We start from the raw sequence: 27060 nt of genomic DNA on the forward strand, positions 1-27060 counted from the left end.
AAGCACCAGATCCAGAGGTACAGCAAACCAGCCGGCTTCTTCAGCCAAAGAGATTCCAGGATACTGGGACAGCACAGCAGTACCCGACGTGGGATATGCGGTATAATCTAGCGTTGTTACCCAAACTCACTTTTTTTCAGTAGTAAAACAGGCTGCATTGCATTGGGGAATGGGGAATTTTGCATTGGCATTTGCACTGACAGGCGAACGATATTTGCACTGAATGATCAACACAAAAATGTACATGTTGTGTTAAGTAGTCAGTGTGAATGCCAGTTCAATCCATGTCATATGGATGCAGATTGGCTTTCAGAATCAGGCTTGATTATGTGTCTAATTAGAATTTATGTGAGCGAGACAAACTTTGTAGTTAATCACTCAACAAAAGCAGATTCTCTTAAATGCAATCACAATTACTCTGCCGTGCTTTTGACACACTTTTTTTTCAATTAGCTATGGAATAGTGAACAGATGTTGCCGGCTGCACAGCCAGAGGCAGAGTCATAATGTATCTTTCTTTCATCTGTATGACAAGGAATTACATTTTCTAACATGGCATCTGGCATTTCAAAAAAGTTGGAACTCTGCTGTCGAAGCGGTGTTTTAGAACATCTCTGTTACTACTCTGCCCTTCCTACCTATGCAACTCTCTTCAGAGTTTGACCAAGAAATTGAAATGGTAGCTACACCTAGCACAGAAGTTGCTCTGAGTATTGTGGTCGTGGTGTTTATGCTGTAGATAAGCTGGTGATCATCCGTAATGTGACTTTGCAAATTTGTATTGTGAATGAGTGGCATATATCCCATCCAGATAGCAGACTCAGAAAAGATGTTTGTGTGTTATAGTTGGTGGAGGTCAGCAAGCATTCCATGGAATTCACGGAAATTGAGAAGTCCTTCAAAAAGACCATGCCGGAGCACTCCATCCAGAAGGTTCAGAGGATCCAGAACATTACTCTCTGGAATTTCTATCAAATGTAGGTAACATATTACAGCTTTCACAGCTCCTAATTGAATAATGTGCTTCGGAAATGATGGCAGAGGATATCACCAGAGCTGTTATGATTAAATCTTCATAGCAGTCAGGTAAGCATATGGCTGTAATGTTAATCTTCCAGGGGAACAGTGAGCCCCACACAACCCTAGCACAGCATTGGCCAGCAATGATGGAGGCTCAAAAGGGCACTCTCTTCAGGCCATGACAAATCTACTCGCCCACTTGCTATGGCAAGCTCTATTTTATCAGACCAATCTATTTTTATGGCCTACTGGCCCGTTCTGGCGAGCTGACAAATAACAGGTGTTCTGTTCACTCAGAAAGTGAATGAGCAATAAAGATGCCTTTAAATCTAGTTTTTGTCTTGTTACATTTTCTCTGCAACAGAGGTCAATTGTGAGCTTATGTCTTATTTCAATGTATTTAAATTTGCTGCTTATTTTATCCTGCAGTTTGGTGTTCACTTTTCCTTCTCTGGCTGTAAAGTTAGAGGATTTTGTAAAGTGAACTAACGATCGTACTGTACAGAGTGCAAAATGCAAGACTGTAGGGGGTCTGGTTTATTTCTAACACACAACATGTGCAAATAGCTTGTAAATGAACTGTACAAACATTAAAAAATATATGTTCGAGGCATATGAGCTGTAGATCATATGCTTTGCATAGATCACCATCTAGTGTTAGGTCCGGATGCTTGCACTTTGTTTTTCTTTGAAGAAGTCTTTCCAGTCACAAGGTAGGTGACTCCTCCTTTCGTGATAGTGCTCATGGGCATCGACTTCATTGTTAGATTGTTTTATTCCGCCATCGGGTTCGGCTGTGAATTGTTGCGCTCCTGTTCGGCACAGTTTCTTCGGGCCCTCTTCGAAGCGCAATGCACTACCCTCAACGATATTGTTATCGATTGCGTTCTCATTCCCCGCATATCGTTTGCTCTTGAAAACCTTTGATGGCAACATTCGTTGAAGGCCGTTGGGCCTACCCGCGCTGGGATAGGTAGCAGCTGATGGAACGGACTCCGCGCTAAGTTTCCGCGCACCGACTTGCACGAGATGTGCAATCTTTGTCTATCCCCGGAACATGACAAGAAAGACTGTGAAGCGTGTAGATCAATACGATCGAAGAAAACCCTCAGTGATCGTCGGGCTCGACATCACGAAATGCACCAACAAAGCGGCTCTGCATCGGACCTCCTCGAAGACGAATCCGAAAACGAAGAAATGCAAGCGCAGGAAGCCGAAATGGAAGAAGAACACATCTCCGTGTCCGAAGCCGACTCCAATGCCCAAGACCTCACACCGGGACAACGGATCGTGAGTAAAGAGACTTCCTTCCCCTACCATCTTCTTCATAAAAAGGCTTTGGTTCCTCCTCTGCCTTCGGGCCAAGGTCGGCACCGAGAAAAGGTTTTGAGCACCCCGCCTTCGTGCTCGGCGCCTAAACATAAACAACAGCCTTCCGGCTCGGGCCCTACCCATCCCCATGCCGGTGCCGACCCAAAACCTTCAGCATCGAAAGCAAAACACCCTCTGGTTTCTGTGCCACTGTTGCATAAACCTACATTTTCGGAGCTGAAACCTTCAGAGCCGAAACATTCGGAACCGAAACCTTCGGAGCCGAAACGGTCGACGCCATAACCGGCATCAAAAGAAAGTACTGCAACTAAAGAGCCTCGGACCAATAATCCACTGTCGGATCTGAAATAGAAGGAGATTGTTATTAACCCAGACACTGGACTCATTCATACCAAACTTCCAGAGAAAGGGAAATGCGCCTACCAGAGGACTACCACATTCCTCTGAAGAAGAAAAATGTGGAGAGTAACCCCTCTCCACCATATATCCCACCTCCTTCACCCACTGATCCAAATTTACTGATTACACCTACACAGGCCTCTACACCACCATCACCTGACCCACAAGACACACAGGATGAAGATGGGGACATGGATGAATATGCACCACAAGATGCACCACAAGATCCTGATCCATGGGATCTTTATAATGTCCCTCAACCAGATAATGACCCTCACCTATATCCATTGAGACCTTCCCCGCCAGATGACAACATTGGGTACATTGAGCTCCTGAATAGGGCTGCACAATATCATGGAGTAGAGCTTCATAAGGAAAGTTTTGACGAGAATTTTTTGTTAGGGACACGGGGTTCATCTCAAAGGGCTACACAAACATTGCCAATGTTAAAGGCAATGCTCAAACACACTGAGGATATCTTTAAAGACTCTGTAAAAGCTAGGATCATCATTCCCATGGTAGAGAAAAAAATACAAAGCTGCGCCTAATAACCCTGTGTATATCAAAGGCCAGTTACCCTTAGACTCTTTAGTCGTTTCCAATGCTCGCAAGAGAGCTAACTCTCAAACAGGGAACGCCCCTCCTCCTGATAAGGAGTCTAAATTATTAGATGCTTTGGGAAAAAGGATAGCCTCACAAGAAACTAATAATTGGCGCATTGCCAATGGCCAAGCATTGTTGGCAAGGTATGATAGAGCTCATCATGACAAACTCGAAAAGATCATTGAATTTCTACCTGATGAACATAAGGCTAAAGCCAGTGACCTCATTCAAGAAGGTAAATTAATAACTAATACCTCTATCAGGTGTGCATTAGATCAGGCAGACACAGCAGCTCGGGCAATAAACACTAGTGTACTACTCCGTAGACATGCTTGGCTAAGGATTTCAGGGTTCAAGCCTGAAGTACAAGGCTCTATTCTTAATCAACCTTTTGATAAAAAGCATCTCCTTGGACCAGCTGTCGATGTATCACTGGAAAAAATGAAAAAAGATACTGAAGTTGCTAAGTCCATGGGGTCCCTACAATCACCTTCTAATAGGGGTTCCTTTTGTTGCTCCTTCTATAGGGGCGGCTACAAAAATGTATCTACAAAGCCTCCCTCCTCCTCTTGCAAAGGCAACAATCAATCGCCTTCTTCAAGAGGTTATTTTAGAGGAGGGTATAGAGGAAACAACGGCACGGGAAGAGGCAGAGGTAATTCAACACGTACCTCCCCTGAAAACAACAAACAGTGACTTATTTCCCATACCCCCGACCATTCCACTGCTGTCAGGGGACGCCTTTTACAATTTCTACCCATTGAATATGATTACATCAGACAAATGGGTTCAACAAATTATCCAATCTGGTTATTGCCAGGAACTTACAAGCACTCCACCGAATATTCCTCCAAGGTCACACTTCTTGTCACAAGAACATCTCACCCTTCTAAAGCAAGAGGTTCTTTCTTTGTTGCAAAAAGGTGCAATAGAACCAGTCCCTTTACAATACCAAGGAACAGGAGTGTACTCCCTATACTTCCTATTTCCCCAAAAAGGACGGCTTTCGAAGGCCTATATTGGACCTTGGAGAACTAAACCTATTCATACAGTCGGACCATTTTCATATGGTAACACTCCAACAAGTGCTTCCTCTCCTTCAGCAAGGCGACTTTCTATCCACTCTAGATTTAAAGCTCGCATACTTTCATATTCCAATACACACTGCGCACCACAAATACCTCAGGTTTGTGGTAGCAGGCCAACATTATCAATTCAAAGTCCTTCCCTTCAGAGTAACAACTGCTCCCAGGGTTTTCACAAAATGCTTGGCAGTAGTCGCAGCCCACCTGAGAAGACAACATGTTCACGTCTTCCCATACTTAGATGACTGGCTCATAAAGGTCAGCTTGCACAACAGCTGTCTACAGCACACACAAAAACCTGTGCAACTGCTTCACCAGCTAGGATTCACAGTAAATCAGACCAAATCTCATCTCCAACTATCAATGGCTTTAGACTATCTAGGAGCTACTATAGACACACAAAAAGCTCTAGCATACCCAACCCCAGCCAGAATCAGGAACATTCAAAACCTGATGTCTCAGTTCCAGCCTCAACACTCCTTACCAGCTCGACTGTTCATGCAGTTACTGGGAATGATGGCGTCCTGCATATTCATAGTTCCCTATGCAAGACTTCAGATGCGCCCCCTACAGGAATGCTTAGCACGTCAGTGGAACCAGGCTCAAGGTCAATTATCAGATCTAGTGTTGGTAGACGGCCGCACCCATCGCTCTCTGCAGTGGTGGAACACACAAAACCTTTTGAAAGGGCTGCCCTTAAGTGACCTGGTTCCACAGATAGTACTGATAGCAGACGCATCACTGACAGGTTGGGGAGCGCATCTCAAAACCCACACAATTCAAGGGTTGTGGAGCTTGCAACAAAAACAGCTTCATATAAATCATCTAGAACTCTTAGCAATTTTTCTGGCTTTGAAAGCTTTTCAAGCTCAGCTAGTACGCAAGAATGAGCTAATTCGTACAGACAACATGACAGCCATGTACTACATTCAAAAACAGGGGACACACACTCCCTCCAACTGCCCCACCTTGCCCAGGATATCTGGAATTGGGCCATTCATCACAAAATGTATCTCCTAGCAGAACACCTCCCAGGAGTAAACAACCAGATAGCAGATCTGCTAAGTCGTCAGCCACAGCAAATCCACGAATGGGAACTACGCCCTCAAGTTCTGCTCCCATTCTTTCAAATGTGGGGCTTCCCAGATATAGACCTGTTCGCCACTCACCTAAACGCAAAATGCCCAAACTTTGCGTCCAGGTATCCACACTCATTGTCCAAAGGCAATACAATATGGATGAACTGGTCAGGGATTTTTGCCTACACTTTTCCGCCTCTCCCACTCATTCCATTAGTGGTTCGGAAGCTCAAACAGCACTCCCTGACACTAATCCTAGGTGCTCCCACATGGGCACGTTAACCATGGTTCACAACCCTATTGGAACTCTCAGTAGTTCCTCATCACAAACTACGTCTTCTCACACAGAGCCATGGAGACATAAGACACCCAGACCCTAGCCAACTCAATCTGGCGATCTGGCACCGGAAGTCTTAGAGTTTGGCTATCTTAATCTACCGCCAGACTGCATGAATATTATCAAAGGAGCTAGATGTCCTACCACAAGAGCCTGCTATGCAGCTAAGTGGAAGCGGTTTGTAATTTACTGTAATAACAACGATATCAACCCGCTTGATGCTTCTGTCCAAAACATTATATGCTATTTGTTACTTTTACAACATGCCAATTTAGCATACACGTCCATACATTTACATCTAGCCGCTATAGCTGCATACCTTCAAAATAGGCAGCACCAATCTCTTTTTAGAGTACCTTTCATTAAAGCGTTTATGGAGGGACTCAAAAGAGTTATTCCACCGAGATGTCCATCTGCTCCAGTGTGGAATCTCAACATTGTCCTCACCAGACTAATGGGGCCACCATTTGAACCATTACACAGATGTCAACTGCAATTTCTGACATGGAAAGTTGCTTTCCTAGTTGCAATCACATCACTCAGAAGTGTGAGTGACTTCAGGCATTGACTATAGAAGAACCCGGCTCTGACCCCCCCCTGCAGCCTCCTGCTCTGCGGCTCCGTCCTGTCTGGATCGCGCTCTCCGACGGACTCTCTCTGAGTCTTACAGTCCCTGCGTGAAGCCCGGTGGAGCCCCGCCTGGGGCCTGCGTCTCTTGGCGGCTTCCCCCCTGCCAGCGCTTCCGCTGATTGGATTGGCGCTCGTTCGTGCTGCCCTAGAGGTGGGTGACTTAGGGATTATTGTTTTTACTCGAATGCTGGCTGAGGATTGTCTGGACCCAAAATGGCTGCGCCTCGTCATCTCGAGGATCTCTGAGTCCTACAGTCCCTGCCTGGAGCCCGGTGGAGCCCCGCTTGGAGCCTGCGTCTCTCGGTGGCTTCCCCCCTGCCAGCACTTTACACAGATTGGATTGGCGCTCGTTCATGCTGGTCCAGAGATGGGTGATTTTGGGGATTATTGTTTTATTCAAATAATGGCTGATGGTTCCCTGGACCTAAAATGGCGGCGCCTCGCCATCTCGAGGATCTCTGCTTCCTTCATTACTGTCGTCGCACACTAGATTGGCGCTCATTCTAAACTAAAGGTGGGGCAACGAGATTTATTGATGTGAACACTAATACTGGTTGATGGTTGCCTGGACCCAAAATGGACGCCTTTACGAGGATCTCTGTTTTTCCCCTCACTACTGTTGCCTCACACTTAACAAGACAATAGCAAATACCTTATGAGGCACTAATGTTTTTCCAGCCTATGTGAATGTGACACATACCCAGGACAGGCCCAATTAACACTGCAATCGGCTTGCTGCCTGACCCTAAGATGGCGGCTTTACGAGGACATTGTAATGGCCTCCAATGCCTGTCCTTAAAATGGCGGCGTAGTAAATCAACATGACTACCCTCACTCCGGCTAGCCTTTGAAATCACCAACGTATCTAACAGCTTCTCAAGCCCAGCTAGTTGCTGAAGCCATGAACCGATCCCCGAGCCTCATAAACCCGTCTCCCTAGTGTCTCTGCTGCACTACTCCGGAACAGGATCCCAGCACCCCCTGTGGTCTGGTGAGCTCCGACACCTACTAGCCCCTGTCCGCCTTGTCATCACCCAGGACCGAAGCCTTGCGACTGGACTAGTCACTCAGCTCTCCACTGCATCCCTACCCTTACATATGGCCTCCTCCGATCATTGCTAGCACGCGTGGACCTCTGCCCCTACGATCAGACAGCGGCTCAACTACTTAACTGACCTGTGTCGCTGCTAAAGTACCCACCCTAGCCAGCATGGCTGGGCCAAGCCTAAGTGATACTGGGGAATTCCCTCTTACTCTGGTTTACCCTCCCAACCTCTCCAAAGCTGCCGCAAAGACCTTCAAGCACTCCACCCTGAAGAGTCACCCTGAGACATTGGTTTATGACCTATGCTACAGCACAGACAATGGCACAGTCATCAATGACCTAATCTTCTACTCCAGAAGAACCCCATACTTGCGCAAAACCTTTGTGCACCTCCTTAACGTACGTGCAACCAGGAACATTCCACATGGCACTAAGCTTACAATAGCACCCTCCGCAACCCTGCGAGCTGACCTCACAATCACCCTCTACAAAAGCAGCATTGTCTTGATCCAAGCATCATCCAGAAACCTTCACAAATTTGCAAACATTTTCTCCAACCTCAGCAACCATGTGAGTGACACTAACAGGGCAACTATCACTTGCCCCGATGACCCTCTGACCAGTCCAACTAGCATCCCTAGACACCCTCTAACCATCCCTCCTTTGGCTCCCAACACAGATCATCCCATCCCCTCTTGCACGGCTCCTGACCGTACCAGGAGAATCACCCTTGCACCTTTGATCTCCTCCCCTTCAGCTCCCCACTCTAACTGTGAGTCTGATACACCTCCAAACACCCGCGACACAGATCGAACCTGCCCGCCCAGCCCACAAACCACCTCTCTAAGAGTCTCTACCACCGCTCTTCCCCACATCGCTAACTCATCTCCTAGCCTTGCCAATAGACTCGTCTCCAGACCTTTGGTCTACTCCCCGCCAGTCCCACACCCTGACCATGAGACAGGTCTATCGCTGGAAACCCAAGATACAGGTCGAACTACCCGTTCTACCCGGTCTCCTATGCATGCCGATACTAGGGCTCCAGATCTACTGCCTTCCTGCCCTCTAACACCATCCCCTTACAGGGAGTCCGATAGTACTGTCCTAGAGCTACTGCCCCCCTGCCCGCTAACGTCTCCCTCCTATAGGGATTTCGAAACCCTGCACTCCAGAGCGGCCAAACTAACTCAGAGTATCCATTTCTCCATACTAGATCTAATGAACCTCCTTCACCTCGCAGAACTCTCCTTCGCCAACCTCAAAACCCAGTGGAACTCCACCCCCCCACACCAGAGTTCCCCAAGCACCCTCTACCACTACCCTTGAGACATCTTTGCCCTTGCAAGCAACCATGCCACCTCTCAGAGGAAGAAACCCTAGCTCTCGCCCTCTCCTACAACCCTACACATGCCACCCCTAGTCTGCTAGACCGCACTGAAGAAGAAATCCTTGCCATCCTTAGTGACTACAACTCTGCCCCAACTATCCTTTGCCCGCTAGACATGAGAGCTGAACATGCCGTCCGCACAGTCTATATTAACACCAACAGATCGGCTACCCTCCGCAAGTTGTTTTTCTTCGAAGAAGTCTTTCCAGTCATGAGGTAAGGTGACTCCTCCTTTTGGTGATAGTGAGCATGGGCATCGACTCCATTGTTAGATTGTTTTTTTCCTCCATCGTGTATTGATGCGCTCCGGTTCAAAAACGTTCTTCAGGTTCTTCTCGGTGCACAATCCACTCTACCCATGTCGGTATTGTTTTGTACAAGTTTCCCACCTCTCTGTGTATTGTTTAGGTCGACAAAACTCAAGTTTTGATCGAAAGACTAATGGGCGGCCTTCGGCCTAACCACATCAGTTCAACTCTTCGTCGATGGAACGGACTTCGTTCAAATTCTGTCCTTGGTGCCAGATGAAGTATTCGCGCACCGACTCACACCAGGTGTGTAACTTGTGATTGTCTCCGGAGCACAAAGAAGAAGACTGCGATGTGTGCAGATCATTTTGGACAAAGAAAACTCTCTGCAATGGTCCGGATCGACGCCAAGAGATGCAACGCCAAAACATCGACGAAGATTCTGAGCAAGCAGACATTGAGCCATCAGCAGCTGATGAAGAAGATGCCTTCTCTGTGTCGGACTCCAATTCGGAGCTGTGGATAGACCTTGGCGTCGACGATCTGCCGCAGGGACAGGGTGACGTGAGTACAGAAGACCCCTTTCCCCGTCCACCCACGCCCAAAAAACCTAAGGCTTCAGCACCACTTCTGCCTTCTGGCTAAGGTCGGCACCGAGACGATGCTTCTGATGCTCCGCCTCCCGGCTCGGCACCGAAACATGTCATTAAGCCTTCCAGCTTGGGACCGAGGCGGTCGAAATCCCCTTTGGAGCCGAAACCCTCCGGTTCCAAGTATAAAGTCGGTTCAAAGCCAAAACCCTCCATGCCATAAAAGAAACAGCCTTCGGAGCCGAACCCTCTGCGCCGAAAGGCCATTCCATCTCAGCCCCGAAACCGTCGGTGCCGAAAACAAAAGATGTTCCTTCAGCACCTTCGGATCCGAAATTAGACATTTGATACCATCCAAATGGGATCCCAAACAAAAGAAACTGTATATTAATCCAGATACAGGAGATATTCACTCCAAGCCGCCTTCTAAACACAAGCTTCCTGATGATGACAGTCATTTCAAAATTCCTTTACAAAAGAAGAATGTTGGTCCCAGCCCTTTTCATCCACCACCACCATCTTCTCCACCCCCTTCTCCAACTTTAGATCCTTTGCACATCACACCTCAGGATTCTCCACTATCTCACCATGAGGGAGACGATATTGATGAGGGGGACACACACTTAACAGTAGATTTATGGAAGGATTACACAATTGACCCTCCATTGGACAATGATCTAGACCTTTTCCCTGCCAAGCCATCTCCACCTGATGACAATGTATCCCATCAAGAACTCATTGCCAGGGCCGCAGAATACCATGGGATGGTACTACACAAAGAATCCTTAGAGGAGGATTTTTTGTATGAGACACTAGGGTCCACACACCGGTCGAGCCACACACTCCCTATGCTCAAAGGAATAATGAGACATGCTGACAAAAGTTTTAAAGATCCTGTGCGTGCACAAGTCACCACTGCTCCCAGAGTCTTTACCAAATGTATGGCAACAGTTGCAGCTCATCTCAGAAGACAACATATTCACTTCTTCCACTGCCTAGACGACTGCATCATCAAAGGCAGCACTTACCAAAACTGTCTACAACACACTCAGACTACAATAGACTTACTTCATCGATTGGGCTTCACAGTCAGTGCACAGAAATCTCACTTGCATCCTTCACAGACGCAGGCTTATCTAGGAGCCTATATCGACACTCTCAAGGCTCTAGCCTCTCCCAAAGCAGCCAGAATTCACAACATTCAGTCTATGATATTACAGTATCAATTCAACCAGACATTACCAGCCAGATTTTTCATGCAACTCCTGGGAATAATGGTGTCTCGCAATCGTACCCCATGCAAGGCTTCACATGCGTCCCCTACAAGAGTGCTTAGCACTTTAGTGGAATCAGTCGCAGGGTCAATTAACAGATCTAGTGTTGGTAGACAGACACATCCATCGCTCTCTGCAGTGGTGGAATCCACAAAATTTATCAAAAGGGCGGCCCTTCATCGACCCTCTTCCACAGATTGTGCTAACAGTAGGCGCCTCTCTCTCTGGTCATGGTGCCCATCTCCAAGATTACACAATCCAGGGTCTGTGGGGCGACAATCACAAAAGTCTCCACATCAACTACCTAGAACTTCTGGCAGTGATCCTAGCACTCAAAGCTTTTCAAACTCACCTCATAGGCAAAGCTGTCCTAGTCCGCACGGACAACATGACAGCAGTGTACTATGTACAAAAACGGGGAAGGACACACTCTCTCCAACTATCAAGCCTCTCTCAAAACATTTGGACATGGCCAATACATCACAGGATCTATCTCCTGGTGAAACACCTTCCAGAAGTAAACAATCAGATTGCCGACCTCCTCAGCAGGAAGAGGCAGCAAATTCACGAGTGGGAACTTCCTCCCCAAGTTCTCCATCCATACTTCCAACAATGGGGATTTTCACAAATAGACCTGTACGCCACAGTAGACAACGCAAATGTAGTGTTTGCCAAGTGGACCCGACCACTGTCACGGGGGTCCCTGGCAATAGTGAAAGGAGTTTCCCCCTGTGTGCGTGCACTCCGTGGACGTGCCTGACGTCCACACCGGAGGCACGTGATAAAAAGAATAAAGGGCCCGGAGTGCTGGGCGTGGCAAGCATTGTACTGCCCACTACAAGAGAACACGTGTGGTGTCCCCAGTTATTCCTAGGCCCTAGGCCACGATACGACACTGGCGATGAGGTGGTCTAGCCACCCCATCGCATGTACTGCCGCCTCACGCTCTTGCCCAAGGAGCGGATCGATTCCCCTCCTCCCGAGGCCATGCACCGCCCCCTGTGTGGCCCCCAGCCGTCTCCAGGCTGCCTACCTCTTGCCCAGCCGTGCCGCATACATCCCCCGCCTGGCCAGGCCCACTGCAGCCCCCTGGCCCCCAGCGACTGCCTCCGTCCCGCCCGGGAAGCTTCTGTGCCTGCGGAGCCTGCACCCGCGGAACAACGCAACCCGCCTGCCATCTCACGTGCAACGCGAGGTCCGGACCTGCCGTTTCTCACGCATCTCGCGTCAGATGCGAGTTCGACCTTTCTGAGGCCCCGGGTCGCCCCTCTGGCTTCCCTAGACGCCCCTGGACACCGAGGCGATCCTAGAGACCAGCGCTCGATGCCTGGAGGACTAGTGCACCGCCCCCGGAAGGGTGAAGGTGAGCCCACCCCTGCTGCTGCGCCCATCCCCAACGGCCATGGCCAATGTACCCCCTTTGGAGCCGTTTGCGGTCACCGGCACCCCCCCCCCGTCGCAAGCTGCACGGTGGAAGAAGTGGGTGGAACGGCTTGAGAACTATTTTGTGGCGGCAGAAATCGCGGCCGAGTGGCGGCGTGCCATGCTTCTACACTTGGGAGGAGAAGCCATCCACGACATATCGAAGGACGTAACCGAGGCTGGCCCGCCCAGGACATATACCACGCTGCGCGACGCCATCACAGCGTACTTTGAACCTTTCGCTAGCACCGACTATGAGAGATTCCTACTCCGCCAAGTCCGCCACCTTCCAGAGGAGTCAGTAGATGTCTTTTACGCAAGGTTAAAGAAGCTAGCCAGCACGTGCACCCTCCCAGACGTGGACGACGAAATCCGCCCCCAATTCATCTAGGGCTGTGCGTCTTCAAAGTTGCGAGAGAGAGTGTTGAAAGCGGACAACATGCCCATGCACAACATCCTCGTACTTGGGCGGTCAAAAGAGTTGTCTAAGGCCAGAGCCGCGCACATGGAGCCAAAGCCGGTGGTCGCAATCAAGACAGAACCAGTGTGCGCCCTCAAGACCGACGACGCCGAGAACCTCACGAAGCAACCCCTGCGGAGAAACCCAAGACTGGCGCAAGCCCCCCCCCCCCCAGCTGCACCTGCGCGTGGTGGGGAGGCGCGACACCCCACAGAGGAGTGTGCCCGGCACAAGGCAAAGTATGCAGCGCAGGTGGAAAAGCCAACCACTTCGCAAGTGTATGTCTGTCGGCACCCAGGAGGGTAAGACATGTAGAGCCACTACCCAGTACAGCCACCAGCAGTGACATGGATGATGATGAAGCGGATGTGGCCTCCGTCCATGTCGTGAGAGTGCTTCACACCCTGGCAGCTACGCCATCCGCAGAACCCATGTGCACGGTCAACGTGCGAGACCAAGCAGTGGCGGCCTTGATCGACACAGGCCCGTCAATCAACCTGATGGCCGCCAGCGTGTACCGGACGCTAGAAAATGCCCCGGCACTCCATCCCACGAGGGTACAAGTATACGCCTACGGCACCAGTCGCCCACTCTGCCTGTGCGGGATGTTCCGGACGGATCGGTCCCACGACACCACTCGCCTGCAAACGAAGATCTATGTGTCGCAAGAGGGATCGGGATTCTTGCTTGGTTGCCGAACAGCCCAAGACCTCGGGCTGATCCATTTCGTGCTCACAGTCCAAGCCCGTAGCCTCGACCATCTGGTTCTAAAACACACATCTCTATTCGAAGTGATCGGCTGCTTGAAGGGACCCGCCATCCACCTCCACATAGACAAGTCGGTCGCCCCGGTAGCCCTCCGTCACCGACGCATTGCGTTCCACCTACGACCCAAAGTGGAAGCAGAGCTGAGGGTACTCGAGCGAGCTGGAATCATTGAGAGGGTAAGCGGGCCCACCCCGTGGGTGTCACCCATCGTGGTGGCCAAGAAGCCAAAACAGCCGTACGCCGTGCGAATCTGTGTGGACATGCGCATCCCCAACCTCGCTATCAAGCGCAAGCGCCACCTGACACCAACCATAGATGAAATTGTCGGAGAGGTGTCTGGCTCAAAGTGGTTCTCAAAGATGGACCTGAGTTCTGGATACCACCAGATTCCCCTACACCCTGATTCGCGCCCGATTACCACTTTCTCCACGCATGCGGGCCTCTGGCGTTACACCCGGCTCAATTTTGGAATATCGAGTGCGGCGGAGGTGTTTCAAAATATCATCCAGAACGTACTACAAGGGCTTGAGGGAGTTCTAAATGTCAGTGATGACATTTTGGTCCACGCACCAACCTTGGACGAGCACATTCAACGCCTCCAGGCAGTGTTCACCCGGCTTCAAGAGCAAGGGTTGACCCTCCACCGAGAAAAATGTGACTTCCTACGCAGGGACATCAGTTTTTTTGGCTACAGGTTTTCGGACCAAGGAGTCGGCCCGGACCCAGAAAAGGTCAAGGATATTCACACAGCCCCCGCCCCCACATCGGTGACAGCAGTCCGCAGCTTCCTCGGGATGGTCACCTACTGCGGGAGGTTCATCAAAGATCTGTCTGACCTCACCGGCCCCCTCCGGGACCTCACAAAAGCGGCTGCCACCTGGGAGTGGGGTCCGGCACAGCAAGAGGCATTCCAAAGGACCAAAGCGGCACTCTCAGCCGACACAACCTTGGCTTACTTCGATCCCCGCAACGAATCACAACTTGTGGTGGATGCCAGCCCGACAGGCCTGGGGGCCGTGCTAACCCAGCAACAAACATGCGGAGAATGGGCCCCCATCGCATATGCGAGCAGAACCCTCACACCAACGGAACAGCGGTACTCGCAGATTGAACGAGAGGCCATCGCCATCCTGTGGGGGTGCCGGCACTTCCACATTTACCTGTATGGACACCCTTTTGTGGTCATCACAGATCACAAACCTCTAGTCCCGTTGTTCCAGGGTTCCTCCACACGTCCTCCTCCTCGGATCGAAAAATGGGTGCTCCCAACTCCAGGAATTCCAGCTCACGGTGGAGTATCGGCCGGGTACCCGGAACCCGGCCGACTTTTTGTCGAGGCACGCACGTCCTGCCATTGACTCGGAAGCTGCAGAAGCCGCGGCCACGGAGGAGTATGTCAGGATGATCGTGGAAAGGTCACGGCCGCTACCGATCTCTTTGGAGGAAGTGGCGCGAGCCACCAAAGATGACGACTGCCTACAGATAGCCATCCAAGCCGTCACGTCAGGCAACTGGAAACCACTCCAAAGCCCATCGTCATTCCGCACACCTGGTGCCCAAGCGACGCTTAAGGCACTCCATCAAGTCCGGAACGAACTGTCCGTATCTCCGGAAGGATGCCTCCTGAGAGGGCCCCGTCTGGTGCTACCTGACTGCCTCACCCAACAGGCAGCCCTCCTGGCGCATGGCGCGCACCAAGGCATCATAAAGTCAAAAAGCCGCCTTTGGAGCAAGCTCTGGTTCCCTGGCCTCGACAAAATGGTGGAAACAATCGTCCAGCGATGTCCAGTGTGTTTAGCGACCAGCCTACTCAACCCTCCAGCGCCAATAGTCACCGAGGAGGGACCAACGTCTCCATGGGTGCGAGCCAGCGCAGATTTCGGCAGTCTCTCCGGGGGAAAGTACATGCTGGTGGTGGTGGACGACTTCTCGCGATACCCCGAAGTGGAATTCCTGTCCTCGACAGCCGCATCTGAGGTAGTTCCCAAGTTGGAAAAGATAATCGCCACCCACGGCCTCATTAGGGAGCTGCGCACGGTCAATGGTCCCCCGTTCAATGGCGCCGAGCTAGCAGAGTACCTGCAGTCCCACCGTATCAAGCACCGACGCATAACCCCGAGGTGGCCTCAAGCTAATGGGGAAGTCGAGAGGCTAATGAGAACCCTAAACAAGACCAATCAGATCGCACTGACGGACGGCCAGGGCATAGAGTTAGCCCTCTATCAATTTCTACGCGAGTACAGGTTGACGCCCCACTGCACCACGGGGGTCCCCCCAAGCCGCCTCTGGTTTGGCAGAACAGTCACCAACACTATCCTACACCATCCCAGGTGGGCATCAGCACCGACCCCGCCCAACCGGTCCATGGAACACAGGACAAAAACCAACCACGAAGCATCCCGGAAGAGGAGAGCTGCCGACAGCCCCATCCAAGGGGGAGACAGAGTGCTTGTGAAAGACCGCCACCCAGGGGGAAAGTTCCGCCTGCCCTTCGAGCTAGACCCCTGGACGGTCACGATGATCAAGGGAACACTGATCACGGCAGTCAGGAATGGAGAAGAGGTCACAAGAAATGTGTCATTCTTTAAGAAAGTCCCAGATGAAGGAGAGGAGGAGTTTCCCGAGCCAGAAGGCTACCGGCCAGCGGCAACCCCGGGTCCCCGAGAGGCCACGGAAGAAGAGACAGCCGTGGAAGGAGAGACTCCGCGCAGAACTGAAAACGCGGAGAACGCCTCGACCACACCAGCCCAAGGAGACCGGGAGTCGCAAGGGACACAGAGCCGCCCCAGCGCGGCGGGCACGGACTGTTCGGAGGACATGTTTCCAACCCCTCCAGAAGGGCGCAGCCAGAGCAGGTACCACCTACGCCCATGTCCGCAGCCGTCCCAGAGGGACCGAGACTTTGTGGCCCGATGTGGAAGTGAGCGGCACCTCTGCCAAGACCAAGTAAGACTGTTCTTTTTGTTTGTTCAGGAAACCTGCAGAGACTGAGTTTGAGACTTTAATGGTGTGTTGTCGCTAGGCCTTACGTTTGTTTAGTTTTTGCATTTGTGGGTAAAGGAGGAATGTAGTGTTTGCCAAGTGGACCCGACCACTGTCACGGGGGTCCCTGGCAATAGTGAAAGGAGTTTCCCCCTGTGTGCATGCACTCCGTGGACGTGCCTGACGTCCACACTGGAGGCACGTGATAAAAAGAATAAAGGGCCCGGAGTGCTGGGCGTGGCAAGCATTGTACTGGCCACTACAAGAGAACACGTGTGGTGTCCCCAGTTAATCCTAGGCCCTAGGCCACGATACGACAGCAATATGCTCAAACTTTGCATCCAGGTTCCCACACCCTCTATCCAAAGGCAATGCCCTATGGATGAACTGGTCAGGGATATTTGCCTATGCTTTTCCGCCTTTCCCACTACTCCGGTTGCTGGTTCGCAAGCTCAGGCAAACATCCCTCACACTGATTCTAGTAGCTCACATGGGCTTGTCAACCATGGTACACCACCCTGTTAGAACTGTATGTGGTTCCACATCATAAACTACATCTCACCTCCAGTCTCCTCACTCAGAGCCATGGAGAAATCAAACATCCAAATCCCAAGGAGCTCAACCTAGCGATATGGCTCCTGAAGTCATAGAGTTTGGTTATTTAAATCTACCACCACAATGTATGACTCTGTTAAAAGAAGCAAGAAAGCCTACTACCAGAGCTTGCTATGCAGCAAAGTGGAAAAGAATTGTTGTCTATTGTAATAACAACAAGATCAATCCTCTAGACGCTTCTGTACAAAACATTATCTGTTACCTGTTGCACTTACTGCAAACAGGGTTGGCTTACACATCTATTTGTTTACACCTTGCAGCGGTAGCTGCATATTTGCAAAACAGACAACATTTATCTCTATTCAAAATTCCTGTAATCAAAGCTTTTATGGAAGACTTGAAAAGGGTAATACCACCAAGAGTTCCACCCGCACCAGTGTGGAATCTTAACATTGTCCTTACAAGACTTATGAGTCCACCTTTTGAACCGTTACATAATTGCCCTCTACAGTTTCTTTCATGGAAAGTTGATTTCCTCATTTCCATCACTTCATTGAGGAGAGTTGGTGAGCTACAGGCATTAACCTTAGAAGAACCATTCTTTCAACTCCACAAAGATAGAGTTGTTCTTCGCACTAATCCAAAATTCCTTCCCAAAGTGGTGTCTGCTTTTCATATTAAACAATCAGTTGAATTACCTGTGTTCTTTCTTCAACCTGCTTCAGTAGCAGAATGAGCGCTCCACACGCTTGATGTTAGAAGAGCCTCATAAGAGCCTTATTGTATTACATAGAAAGGACCAAAGATTTTCGTACAACAAAACAATTGTTTGTCGCATTTGCTCCAACTCACAAAGGCAACCCCTTCTCTAAATCAGGCATTTCAAGATGGATTGTTAAATGCATTCAAACATGCCATGCAAAAGCAAGGAGAACTTGTTTCCATACCCCCCAGAGCGCATTCTACACGCACAAAAGAGGCTACTATGGCCTTCTTAGGCAACATTCCTCTAGCTGACATATGTTAAAGCGCTATATGTCTACACCACACACACACACATTTACCAAACACTATTGTGTGTATGTATTAGCATGACAACAGGCTAATGTAGGCCTAGCAGTGCTTAAGACACTATTTCAAACAACTGCAACACCTACAGGTTAGCCACCGTTTGGGGAGCATATTGCTATATAGTTTATGCAGAGCATGTGTATCTACAGCACACATGCCTCGAATGGATAATGTTACTTACCTAGTAAACATCTGTTCTTGGCATGTAGAGTTGTAGATTCACATGTGCCCACCTGCCTCCCTGGACACCTGTGGTTGTTGCAGTTCTTCCTATTTAAATACATACGCAAGGACATCTCTATACCACAATTACGTACTCCATTCTCACCCTCTTGCAGGAAAACAATCTATCAATGGAGTTGATGCCCATGCGCACTATCACCGAAAGGAAGAGTCACCTTACCTCTTGACTGGAAAAACATCTTCGAAAAAAACCAACTTGCAAACATCCAGACCCAACACTAGATGGCAGGAGGATGCAAAGCATGTGAATCTCCAGCTGTACCTGCCAAGAACAGATGCTTACTGGGTAAGTAACATTATCCTTCCTATAACTGTCTGATTGGAAAATAAGATTTTAATAGGATGAAAACAAATCATAACACTTTACTTGGGGATGTGCAAATTATAAATATTTCTCCTGAAACCCATCTGTCCACAGATTGTCTATATGCTATATAGTTTTATCAGTAAAACAGTTAGTGGGAATGTTTGTGGCCATTTCAATGGAAAATAAGCTGTTTGTAAGTGACAATGCGCTATGACATCATGCTTTAGTAATATATTTATTACATGTAAGTTTTTAAACATAAACTGAGAAACATTCCCGTCCCGTCCTGATGAAAATGCTGAACTGTGGTGAACTAAGAGGCAAGTCAGACGTCATCAGTACCCTATATGTGGGCAAGATTCTTATTATACGGAACAAAGGTTTAGTCTAGGAAACAAAATAGTTGCTTGTATTGCAGACATGCTAAATTCACATATATAAAGGTGCTCTCATAGGTGATAATAAAGAAATAGGCAGCTCAGTGAAATAAAATATTTGCTTAGGATCACAAATAAATTGAGACTGGTTTAAGGGTCTAGTACATTACAGTGAAGTTGAGTAGATTATTTAAGTCACTAGACCTGCAGGTCTAGTAAACATTTTTTTGATTTTCCGAGGCATGCTCTTATAGTGGCGCAATGTTAACAAGGCAACAAGAGGCAGTGATGCAGGACCCCTTCTTTTGTGGTTTCTGCCAAATCCTTGGCTTGTCAAAGCCATTGCTAGTCAAAGGGAGGTAGGATCCAAACGCCCCTAGTCTAGCTGTAGCCATGACCACCGAAAAGGCTTTAGTCAGGCTCCAGTTTAAATGGGAGACACCTGTAATCACCAGTTACTGAGGTCGCTAATCTTTGTTTATTGGGTGGTGAACTGGCTGAAGAGAAGACCGGTGTTAGGTTAGGACACTACCTCTTCACTCCCCCTTTTGTTAAATATAAATGAAGAGAAGACTCACCTCGGATGTGGAAACACAGAGTTGAGGAGAAAGAGGAGTGAGGAATATTTGGCTGTAGCTGAGAAGCCAGAAGGGGCACCATGCTGATGTAAAATAGCAGAATAGACACAGCTTAAAGCCGCAGCCACCAGTGGCACTGAGGACTGGGCCCAGTTAGGAAAATATCTCAAGGGCACCAGACAGCAGTGGCTGTACCCGAGGGCCACTGCATCGAAACACGGCCTAAAGGGACACACATAGCACTGATAAATCTCATTCACTGGAACCTTTGCACTTCTCTTCATTTGTTTCTCATCACAGGCAGAAGGATGCAATGAAGAAGCAGAACAAGAAGGATGTGCTTGAGAAACAATTGTTCCATGGTACAAAAACCATTTATTTGGATGGCATCTGTCGCAATAACTTTGACTGGCGAGTCTGTGGATTGAATGGGACTGTGTATGGAAAAGGTGAGTACCATTGATGGAATTTGTGTATCCTGGAATAGGCACCTTCTAGAACAACAAACAAAACAGCTGCCAAGCTCTAGTTGCACTGTTGTATGCTATGCTGACAGACCTAAAGCTGAACATCTTGTCATGCATCCCGCGCTGGTATGCCCACCCCACAGGCTACGCTTTCGTTAAAATGTTAATAGTATTTAAGTTAAGTCAAGCTAGTTTCCATTCCCACAATGGCAGAAGTATCAGTTGGCAGCTGTGTAAGTGTCTTACTTAAGAGACAGCCACAATGTATACTTAATTGAGCAAGAATGATTGCATCTTAGATCATAATTAGTTGTTTGGATGTTCTTACTTGGAGGGCATCAAGAGTGCACAAGTCAAAGGGACCACAAGGGTCGGACTGGCCTACAGGGCAATCAGACAGTGCCCGAAGGGCTGGCCTCACAGGTCAGTGTGTGGGCCGGCTTTTTGGCCTTTTTTCACATGCCTGCAGGAAGCACAAATGCATGCAGGCACCTATAACACATATACAGATTGTCTTTACAAGTTCAAAACTACCCTCATTTGCAAATGTGGGCCACTTTTTAGCTACCAGATTTGCGAATCGGGCCACTTTTATTTTGGTGCCTGGGCCTATTTTCTGTCCCAGTCTGACTCTGGGGACTAAAATGCATTCACCTACATTCAAAGTTAATTCAACAATAATCTGCAGAAACCTGTCCTGCTCTTGATGGTGTTGCTCCAGGATATGATGTTTCTAGAGATTTTTTCTTACGTGGAGAAGTTCATACTTAACTAAAACACTTACAACAAAGCTAATTTTTAAACTGTACAGAAACACCTGTTTATACCATCCACTATCCTAGCTGTCTTGACCCTAAAGAGAAACAGTGGAAAGATATAATGGTTCAAGGAGATAGGGGAGTAACCCTCCTCCCCACCCACCTCCACCCTGCCATCTGTCCCCATGTATAGCTCCTTACCTGCACAAGCTGGTGAAGTAACCCTGAGTGTTTTTTGATTTACCTGTTAAGATTTGATTTATTTTGTATCATTCTTCATATGCACATTTTCTTTAGAAGTTTACACAATTTGTATCAGAATTCAACAAATCAAAAAGGGCATAGAGCTGTAAAATATATTAAGTCCCATTTCTAATATGGAAGGTCTTAACTGCGGTCTACCAACTTAGATCTCCTACCATTTCCAATGCCTTGGTGTTCCATTTAACTATTCCCATCAGGAAAACATCAATGTAGCAGCTCTAAGACTGCTGAGGGCAGGTGATGGGGGGGAGGCGGGAAAGGAGAGTGAGAGATATGTGGTGGTTCTTTCGTTTACAGTACAAGCCAATAGATTGCTGTGCTTTCCGTAGCATTTGAGATAGTAATGCCCATTCATAGAATGGAATTTCTTCAATATTATCCAGTGTAGGCCCAATATAATCACTGCAACAGTATAGCCAATTATGCCTTTTACATGGCTGAGTGTCTCTTTCCAGAACAGTTGTATACACCTACAAGACCACTAGATGTGTAAAAACGACCCCTCCTGGCCGCTGCATCTCCAGCAGTGATCAGATGCGTGGAGGACCTACTCTGAAGTCTCTTTCAGGTCATGTACCATTGGTGAATTATTGTTTGTAGCATGTGAGTGTGTGTGTGTGTGTCATTGTCAAAACGATTCACATGCTCTGCATACTCCTGCCATCTATTGGTGGCCATGAGCATTTACAACTTGTTTTTCTTCAGAGAATTCTCTCAAATCACGTGGTATATGGTGACTCCTCCTTATGTGTGTGCACAAGTAATGGGTCTACATTCACTGGGATCCAAATACCCAATTGTAGCGCTAGACTCTCAGAGGGTAGCGTTGCAGAGCAGTCCAAGGCTTACGCAAGGGAGGTGGTGTGGACTAGTAATCACCATTGACAGATACACAGAAATAACACTCAATAAATGACTGTCCAATCTGTGCTTTTCTCTATAAAAAAGGAAAAGTACATTTATTACACACACACCACTCAATACCACGCAACATTTTACACACACACCACTCAATACCACGCAACAATTTACAAATATACAGAAGCTAATGGAAATACTTCTTGATGACATTGCGTAAACATTCCCACCCCTCCCGCCAGAGTGGGGTATAGTGCACCCACTCACATGTATAAACATTATCTTGCCCCCAAATGCCACAGCTTGACCATAGCTTGGAGTGAGGGCCCTTACCACTGGCATATTATTTCAACAAGCATTTCATAAGGGGAACACCTGCCATAGTGACATATAACCCTGAGCGAGAGCACCTAATACTGACAATAAAGTATACAAACTTAAATCACAGTGGCTGATAGTCTTGTTAGTCAACTAAAGCAGTAGCAAGAATACATGTCTAAGTATGACTGGGAGCGAGGAGTACTTATTATTACTGGTAACATGAACAACGCTATGCAATCAAAGCCCCTAAAGGGCACCACAGGGATAATGACAATGCTGTGCAATTATAATTCCTACACCCCTAAAGGGTGCTAGCAACATATATTCCATTATTACACTTAATACAACACAAGAAATATAAAACCTAGTCCCTAAAGGACCACCTCAGCGAAACTGCACCTCTCTGCAATTACACCCTTCTACCCCAACGGGATGTCTCCAGTATGACAACTCCTATTAAGCCTTTCACACCTAGTTGCAGTCCTAATCATCAGCTATCCCAGCTAAAGAACAGAGGTTCCAGCATTAGGTAGGCGTGTTAACATCCAAAAACCCTTGAGGGGTTATTTCCTTACAGTCCCCAAAGACTTAGGATGGGGACTTTCCAACTCTGTGATGGGGGAGTCTGCACTGATCCTGCAGCTCCCCTTGCACATTTGCTTCCCAATGGCAGTGACCCCATCTTCCTGGGGTCACCACAATCAGAAAACGAGCCATCTTCCACAAATGCAGCCAGACCCTGCAGGGCATGATTAGGCGGTCCCTCAGGCATGTGCATCTTTGAGCAGCGGCTCCCCCGCTGAACTGGGGAGAGCCGCGCTGGCATTGCTGGCAGCCTCGCGCTGCGTTTTACTCTTTCTCTGAGCAGCGCCTCCCCCGCTGATCTGGGGAGAGCCGTGCTGGCTTTGCTGGCGGCCTTGCGCTGTTTCACTCTTTCTCGGGGGAGGGGTGCCGGTGCTGCGGCACCCCGTGCAGGTAATTCGTTGGAGAGCAGCTTAGGGCGCCCCTCTCCGGCTGCTCTCGCTGGCTCCCTGGGCGGCCAGCACACTCGAGTGCTGTAGCGGGAGTCAGCTGCTCCTTCAGGTCTGCCCACTCCTGCGGGCAGCTGTGGTTGCTGCGGCTGGACCTCCGGGGAATGCGGAGTTCAACGGAACTCCCTCCTCCTCCTTCATCAGGGGCACGGCGGCGATCCCTGACTTTCTCTTGGTTGCGGCCCAGGGTTGGGATCCTGGGCCCCCAGGCACCTTCACGGGGGTGCAACAGCGCTCCCCGACTTTCTCCTGGTTGGGGCAAAGAGTTGGGATCCTAGGCCCCCAGGGACCTTCACAGGGGTGCAACAGCACTCCCCGACTTTCTCTTCGCTTAAGGGGGGCCCAGGGATGGGATCCTGGTTTCCCCCACCAGTTTTGCGGGAAGCGAAACTGCGCTCCACGATTTTCTCTTCCTCTTGGGGCAGCCCCTGGTACCTGACCCACCCCAGGGGCACATCAGAGACCGGTGGCGGAGACCCACGCGCTTCGTTGTCTGACTCCTCAAAGGTTACCCACCTTCCCGGGGCCATATCTCAGGCCCTGGGGGGCAATCTTACCGCTCTTCATCTCTTTTTACTCCTGGTGGCCAGCTCTAGCCATCTGGAGCACTTTTCTCCGCCCTCCAAGGGGGCGAGCGCGTCAGGGAGCTGGCGTCACCTTGCTTTCCTTCTGGGCCTCTCTTCTCCTTACGCTGAAACCCAGCACTTCTTTCACCAGTCCTGGAGGCAATCAGGGGCATATTCCCTGGCCCTGGAGACAGTCAGGGGGCTCCTCCTTCCAACTGGCCATGGTGTCATTCTCCCGCCCCAGTGTTCATCAGCAAGAGTACATCCCAGAGAGAGCTCCTTTTCCTGTGCAAAACCTTTTATGGAGAGGCGGAGGGTGCTGGCAAGAATGCACATCTGCCCTATCCTGCAATGCCACATCACCTCTATGCCCCTAATCCCTCCTTCCTGCACAATCCTCTGGGATACTTCAAGATGGCATCGTCCAAGGTTCCCATGACACATGGTCTCTAAAAAGCCCACTTCCTCTACTTGCTGACATCACGGCCCGCTCCTGGATCAGGCCTGGTGCCTGGCACTGGGTGACAGCTGCTGATTGGTGTCCTGCAGCTTCACCCTATCGCCCCCTCCTGGAGAGAAGACCTCCGCCCTGGGGAATGCTTGCTGTGAAGTGCTAGACCTCTGATGCTGCAGCTTGGGGAGGAAGGTAATTAATCCAACCTGGGCACTGGTTCTGAGCTGATTCAGCGGAATATGACATTTCTGGATGACCCATAAGCAGTACAGATATGCCGTTCGACATAGCAGAATGGTTCTTTTCACCCAACTTACCGTGCACTGTCATGCGTGTCTGGACTTTGAAGGCGCATGGGAAGTGGAACTAACCTGTGTGGTCTCCTTTTCCATAGGAGTATATTGGAGTGTTCCTACAGTGAAACATTAAAGCACACTGACTATCCCTCATTGTAAGGCCTATTCCAGGTCAACACCCAACTCTGCATAGACCCTTCTGCACACTTCCATCTGTACCGAGCTCCTGGGCTGCACATGACAGTAATCTCCCCCACACAGCCCTTACACAGATGCACACACGTGCACACGTCTCCACATGTAACCAGTCCGGTGTCCCTTACCATGGCTGTATCTCAGCGGCCTTATCGCACAAGGTGGACACCGGTGGAAAACACATGCAGTTCATTTTACCATGAGTTTTCCATGGGTGAGTCCCAGCTTATGCATGGCAGGAGGAAGTCCATGTGATTCACACTCTGGGATGCCTGAGCACTTCCTGACATGATGGCTGTACAACCAAGCCCAAGAACCAACTCACCATCTCGGAACTCGGTGACCACTGTCTCCGACTTTCGGGGCTCCACCAGACAGAGGAAGAAGCTAATGAATAAGCCCTTTGAAGCGGATAGCCGTAAAGTGCATACCCGACAACTTAAGCAACTAAACAAAGATGACAATACTATGGTAGCGGATGGTGACCATTGACTGTTGCCTGCCTTTGTGCTTATCTCACCGTGCTAAAAGAGCTTTTCCAGCTCAGTTGGTGGTCACAGTTTCCAGCAAGCCAGCAACTACCCCCTCTGCTCTAGGTCTACGGCTTTGCCGGTGGAGCTCCACCATCGGGGTATTGCTTTCACAGTCTAGTCGTCCATGACATAGACCCTTGTTTTCTGATCATTGTTGTCCCCAGGCGGGGGATGCTTTTGCCTCAATGTTTCCCCACTCTTTCTCATATCTTCCTATAACCCTCCTTTCCTTTTCTTTCCCTACTGTTCCAGATACCCCTTCAGGCACACACTATCTGATCTTGCACAATCCTGCCGCACATGTGTAGCACATTGTGCCGTCATCTACGTATATATGGTGATATCTATACTTAGCCTCAACGTCCGAGGCCTTAACGCACCTGCCAAGCATTGAGCTTTCCTCTCATTCCTCAAAGATGTGATATATGTGGGCGGGAGGTGGGGTCTTTGGTGCACACGGTCTGGCACTGCCCTGCAGTGTATAGGTTTTGGGGGAGAGTGTTGGGGTGCTTGTCCGAAGTGTTGGGCTGGGATCTCCCTGTGGACCCCCGATTGGCGCTGCTCCATGTTATGGCTGATATTGGGGGCAATATCTATAAGCGCCACTTGCTGCTTCTGGGCCTAACGACAGCCAAGCGGGATCTAGCCCGTGCGTGGAAGGCCCTGGTGCCTCCCTCTCCCAATGTTTGGAAACGGGGTCTGGATTTCAATATGGGTCTGGAGCTACCGATCTTTAGGGCGCGTGGGTGCCCTCGGAAACACTTCAAGATTTGGAAGCGGTGGGCCGATTATAGGGGCATTTTCCTTGCACCGGTCCCTGAGGATGGAGATTTGGGGCCTCCTTGAATGCCATGCGTGGTACGGCTTACTGACTGTGTGGTGATGGTTCTGGTGGTGTCTGGCGGTGGTGCGGTCGGGGGGAGGGGGTTGGGCGTTGGGAAGGGAGGGGGGGGGTTTCTTGATCAAGGCCGTATGAATACCTCTTCATTGTTCCTCTATACGACAAAATGTCAAGTGTTGTTGCTATTTACTATGTGGCAGTTTCCCCTGGGTTGTCAGGGGCCTGCAGCTCTTGCCTACTTGATTAATAAAAAGTGTTGTTAAAAAAAAAAGATGTGATATATGTCTGCTGCAGGAAACCCATTTGCTACAGGGTGATCGGCAAAGGATGCGCTCCCGCTAATTTGACCGCCAGTACTTCTCATGGGGGACGGTCAAGAGGGCTGGGGTTGCGATTCTTCTTGCTACACATTTCTCGTGGCGGTTGGAGCGCTTTTTTTTTTAGATCCTGGGTAAGCTCTTGGCATTGCATGTTACAGTAAAGGGAGTCAGGTGCACTGTGTGTGAGCCCAACGATCATCAAGAGGCAGCTGCTGACTACACCAGACAAAGATATAGTGGTAGGTGGGGTCTTCAACAAAGTGATAGGCGCCCAAAAGGACAGGTCTACACTACGGGTGGGTCAGGTTGGGGGCCTCGTGTTGGGCACTAGAAAATGGTTGGGAGAGGCAGGGCTAGGAGATGA

At 49.4% G+C, this 27060-nt stretch overlaps 1 protein-coding gene across 2 annotated transcripts in view; it reads left to right on the forward strand.

Moving 5' to 3' along the window:
- Window positions 1-27060, forward strand: part of LOC146854277 (zinc finger CCCH-type antiviral protein 1-like) — a 479951-nt gene that overhangs the window by 402242 nt on the left and 50649 nt on the right. For both annotated transcript variants that reach the window (XR_014981195.1, XM_085652061.1), the window contains 3 exons: window positions 4-100; window positions 847-977; window positions 20093-20241. Coding sequence is in view for 1 of the 2 variants with exons in the window: in XM_085652061.1 (XP_085508187.1) it covers window positions 4-100; window positions 847-977; window positions 20093-20241 (377 nt within the window). In the remaining variant the exon portion in view is untranslated. The remainder of the gene's footprint in view (window positions 1-3; window positions 101-846; window positions 978-20092; window positions 20242-27060) is intronic.

Source organism: Triturus cristatus, chromosome 4_1 (genome assembly GCF_964204655.1).
Source record: "Triturus cristatus chromosome 4_1, aTriCri1.1, whole genome shotgun sequence".
NCBI lineage: Eukaryota > Metazoa > Chordata > Amphibia > Caudata > Salamandridae > Triturus > Triturus cristatus.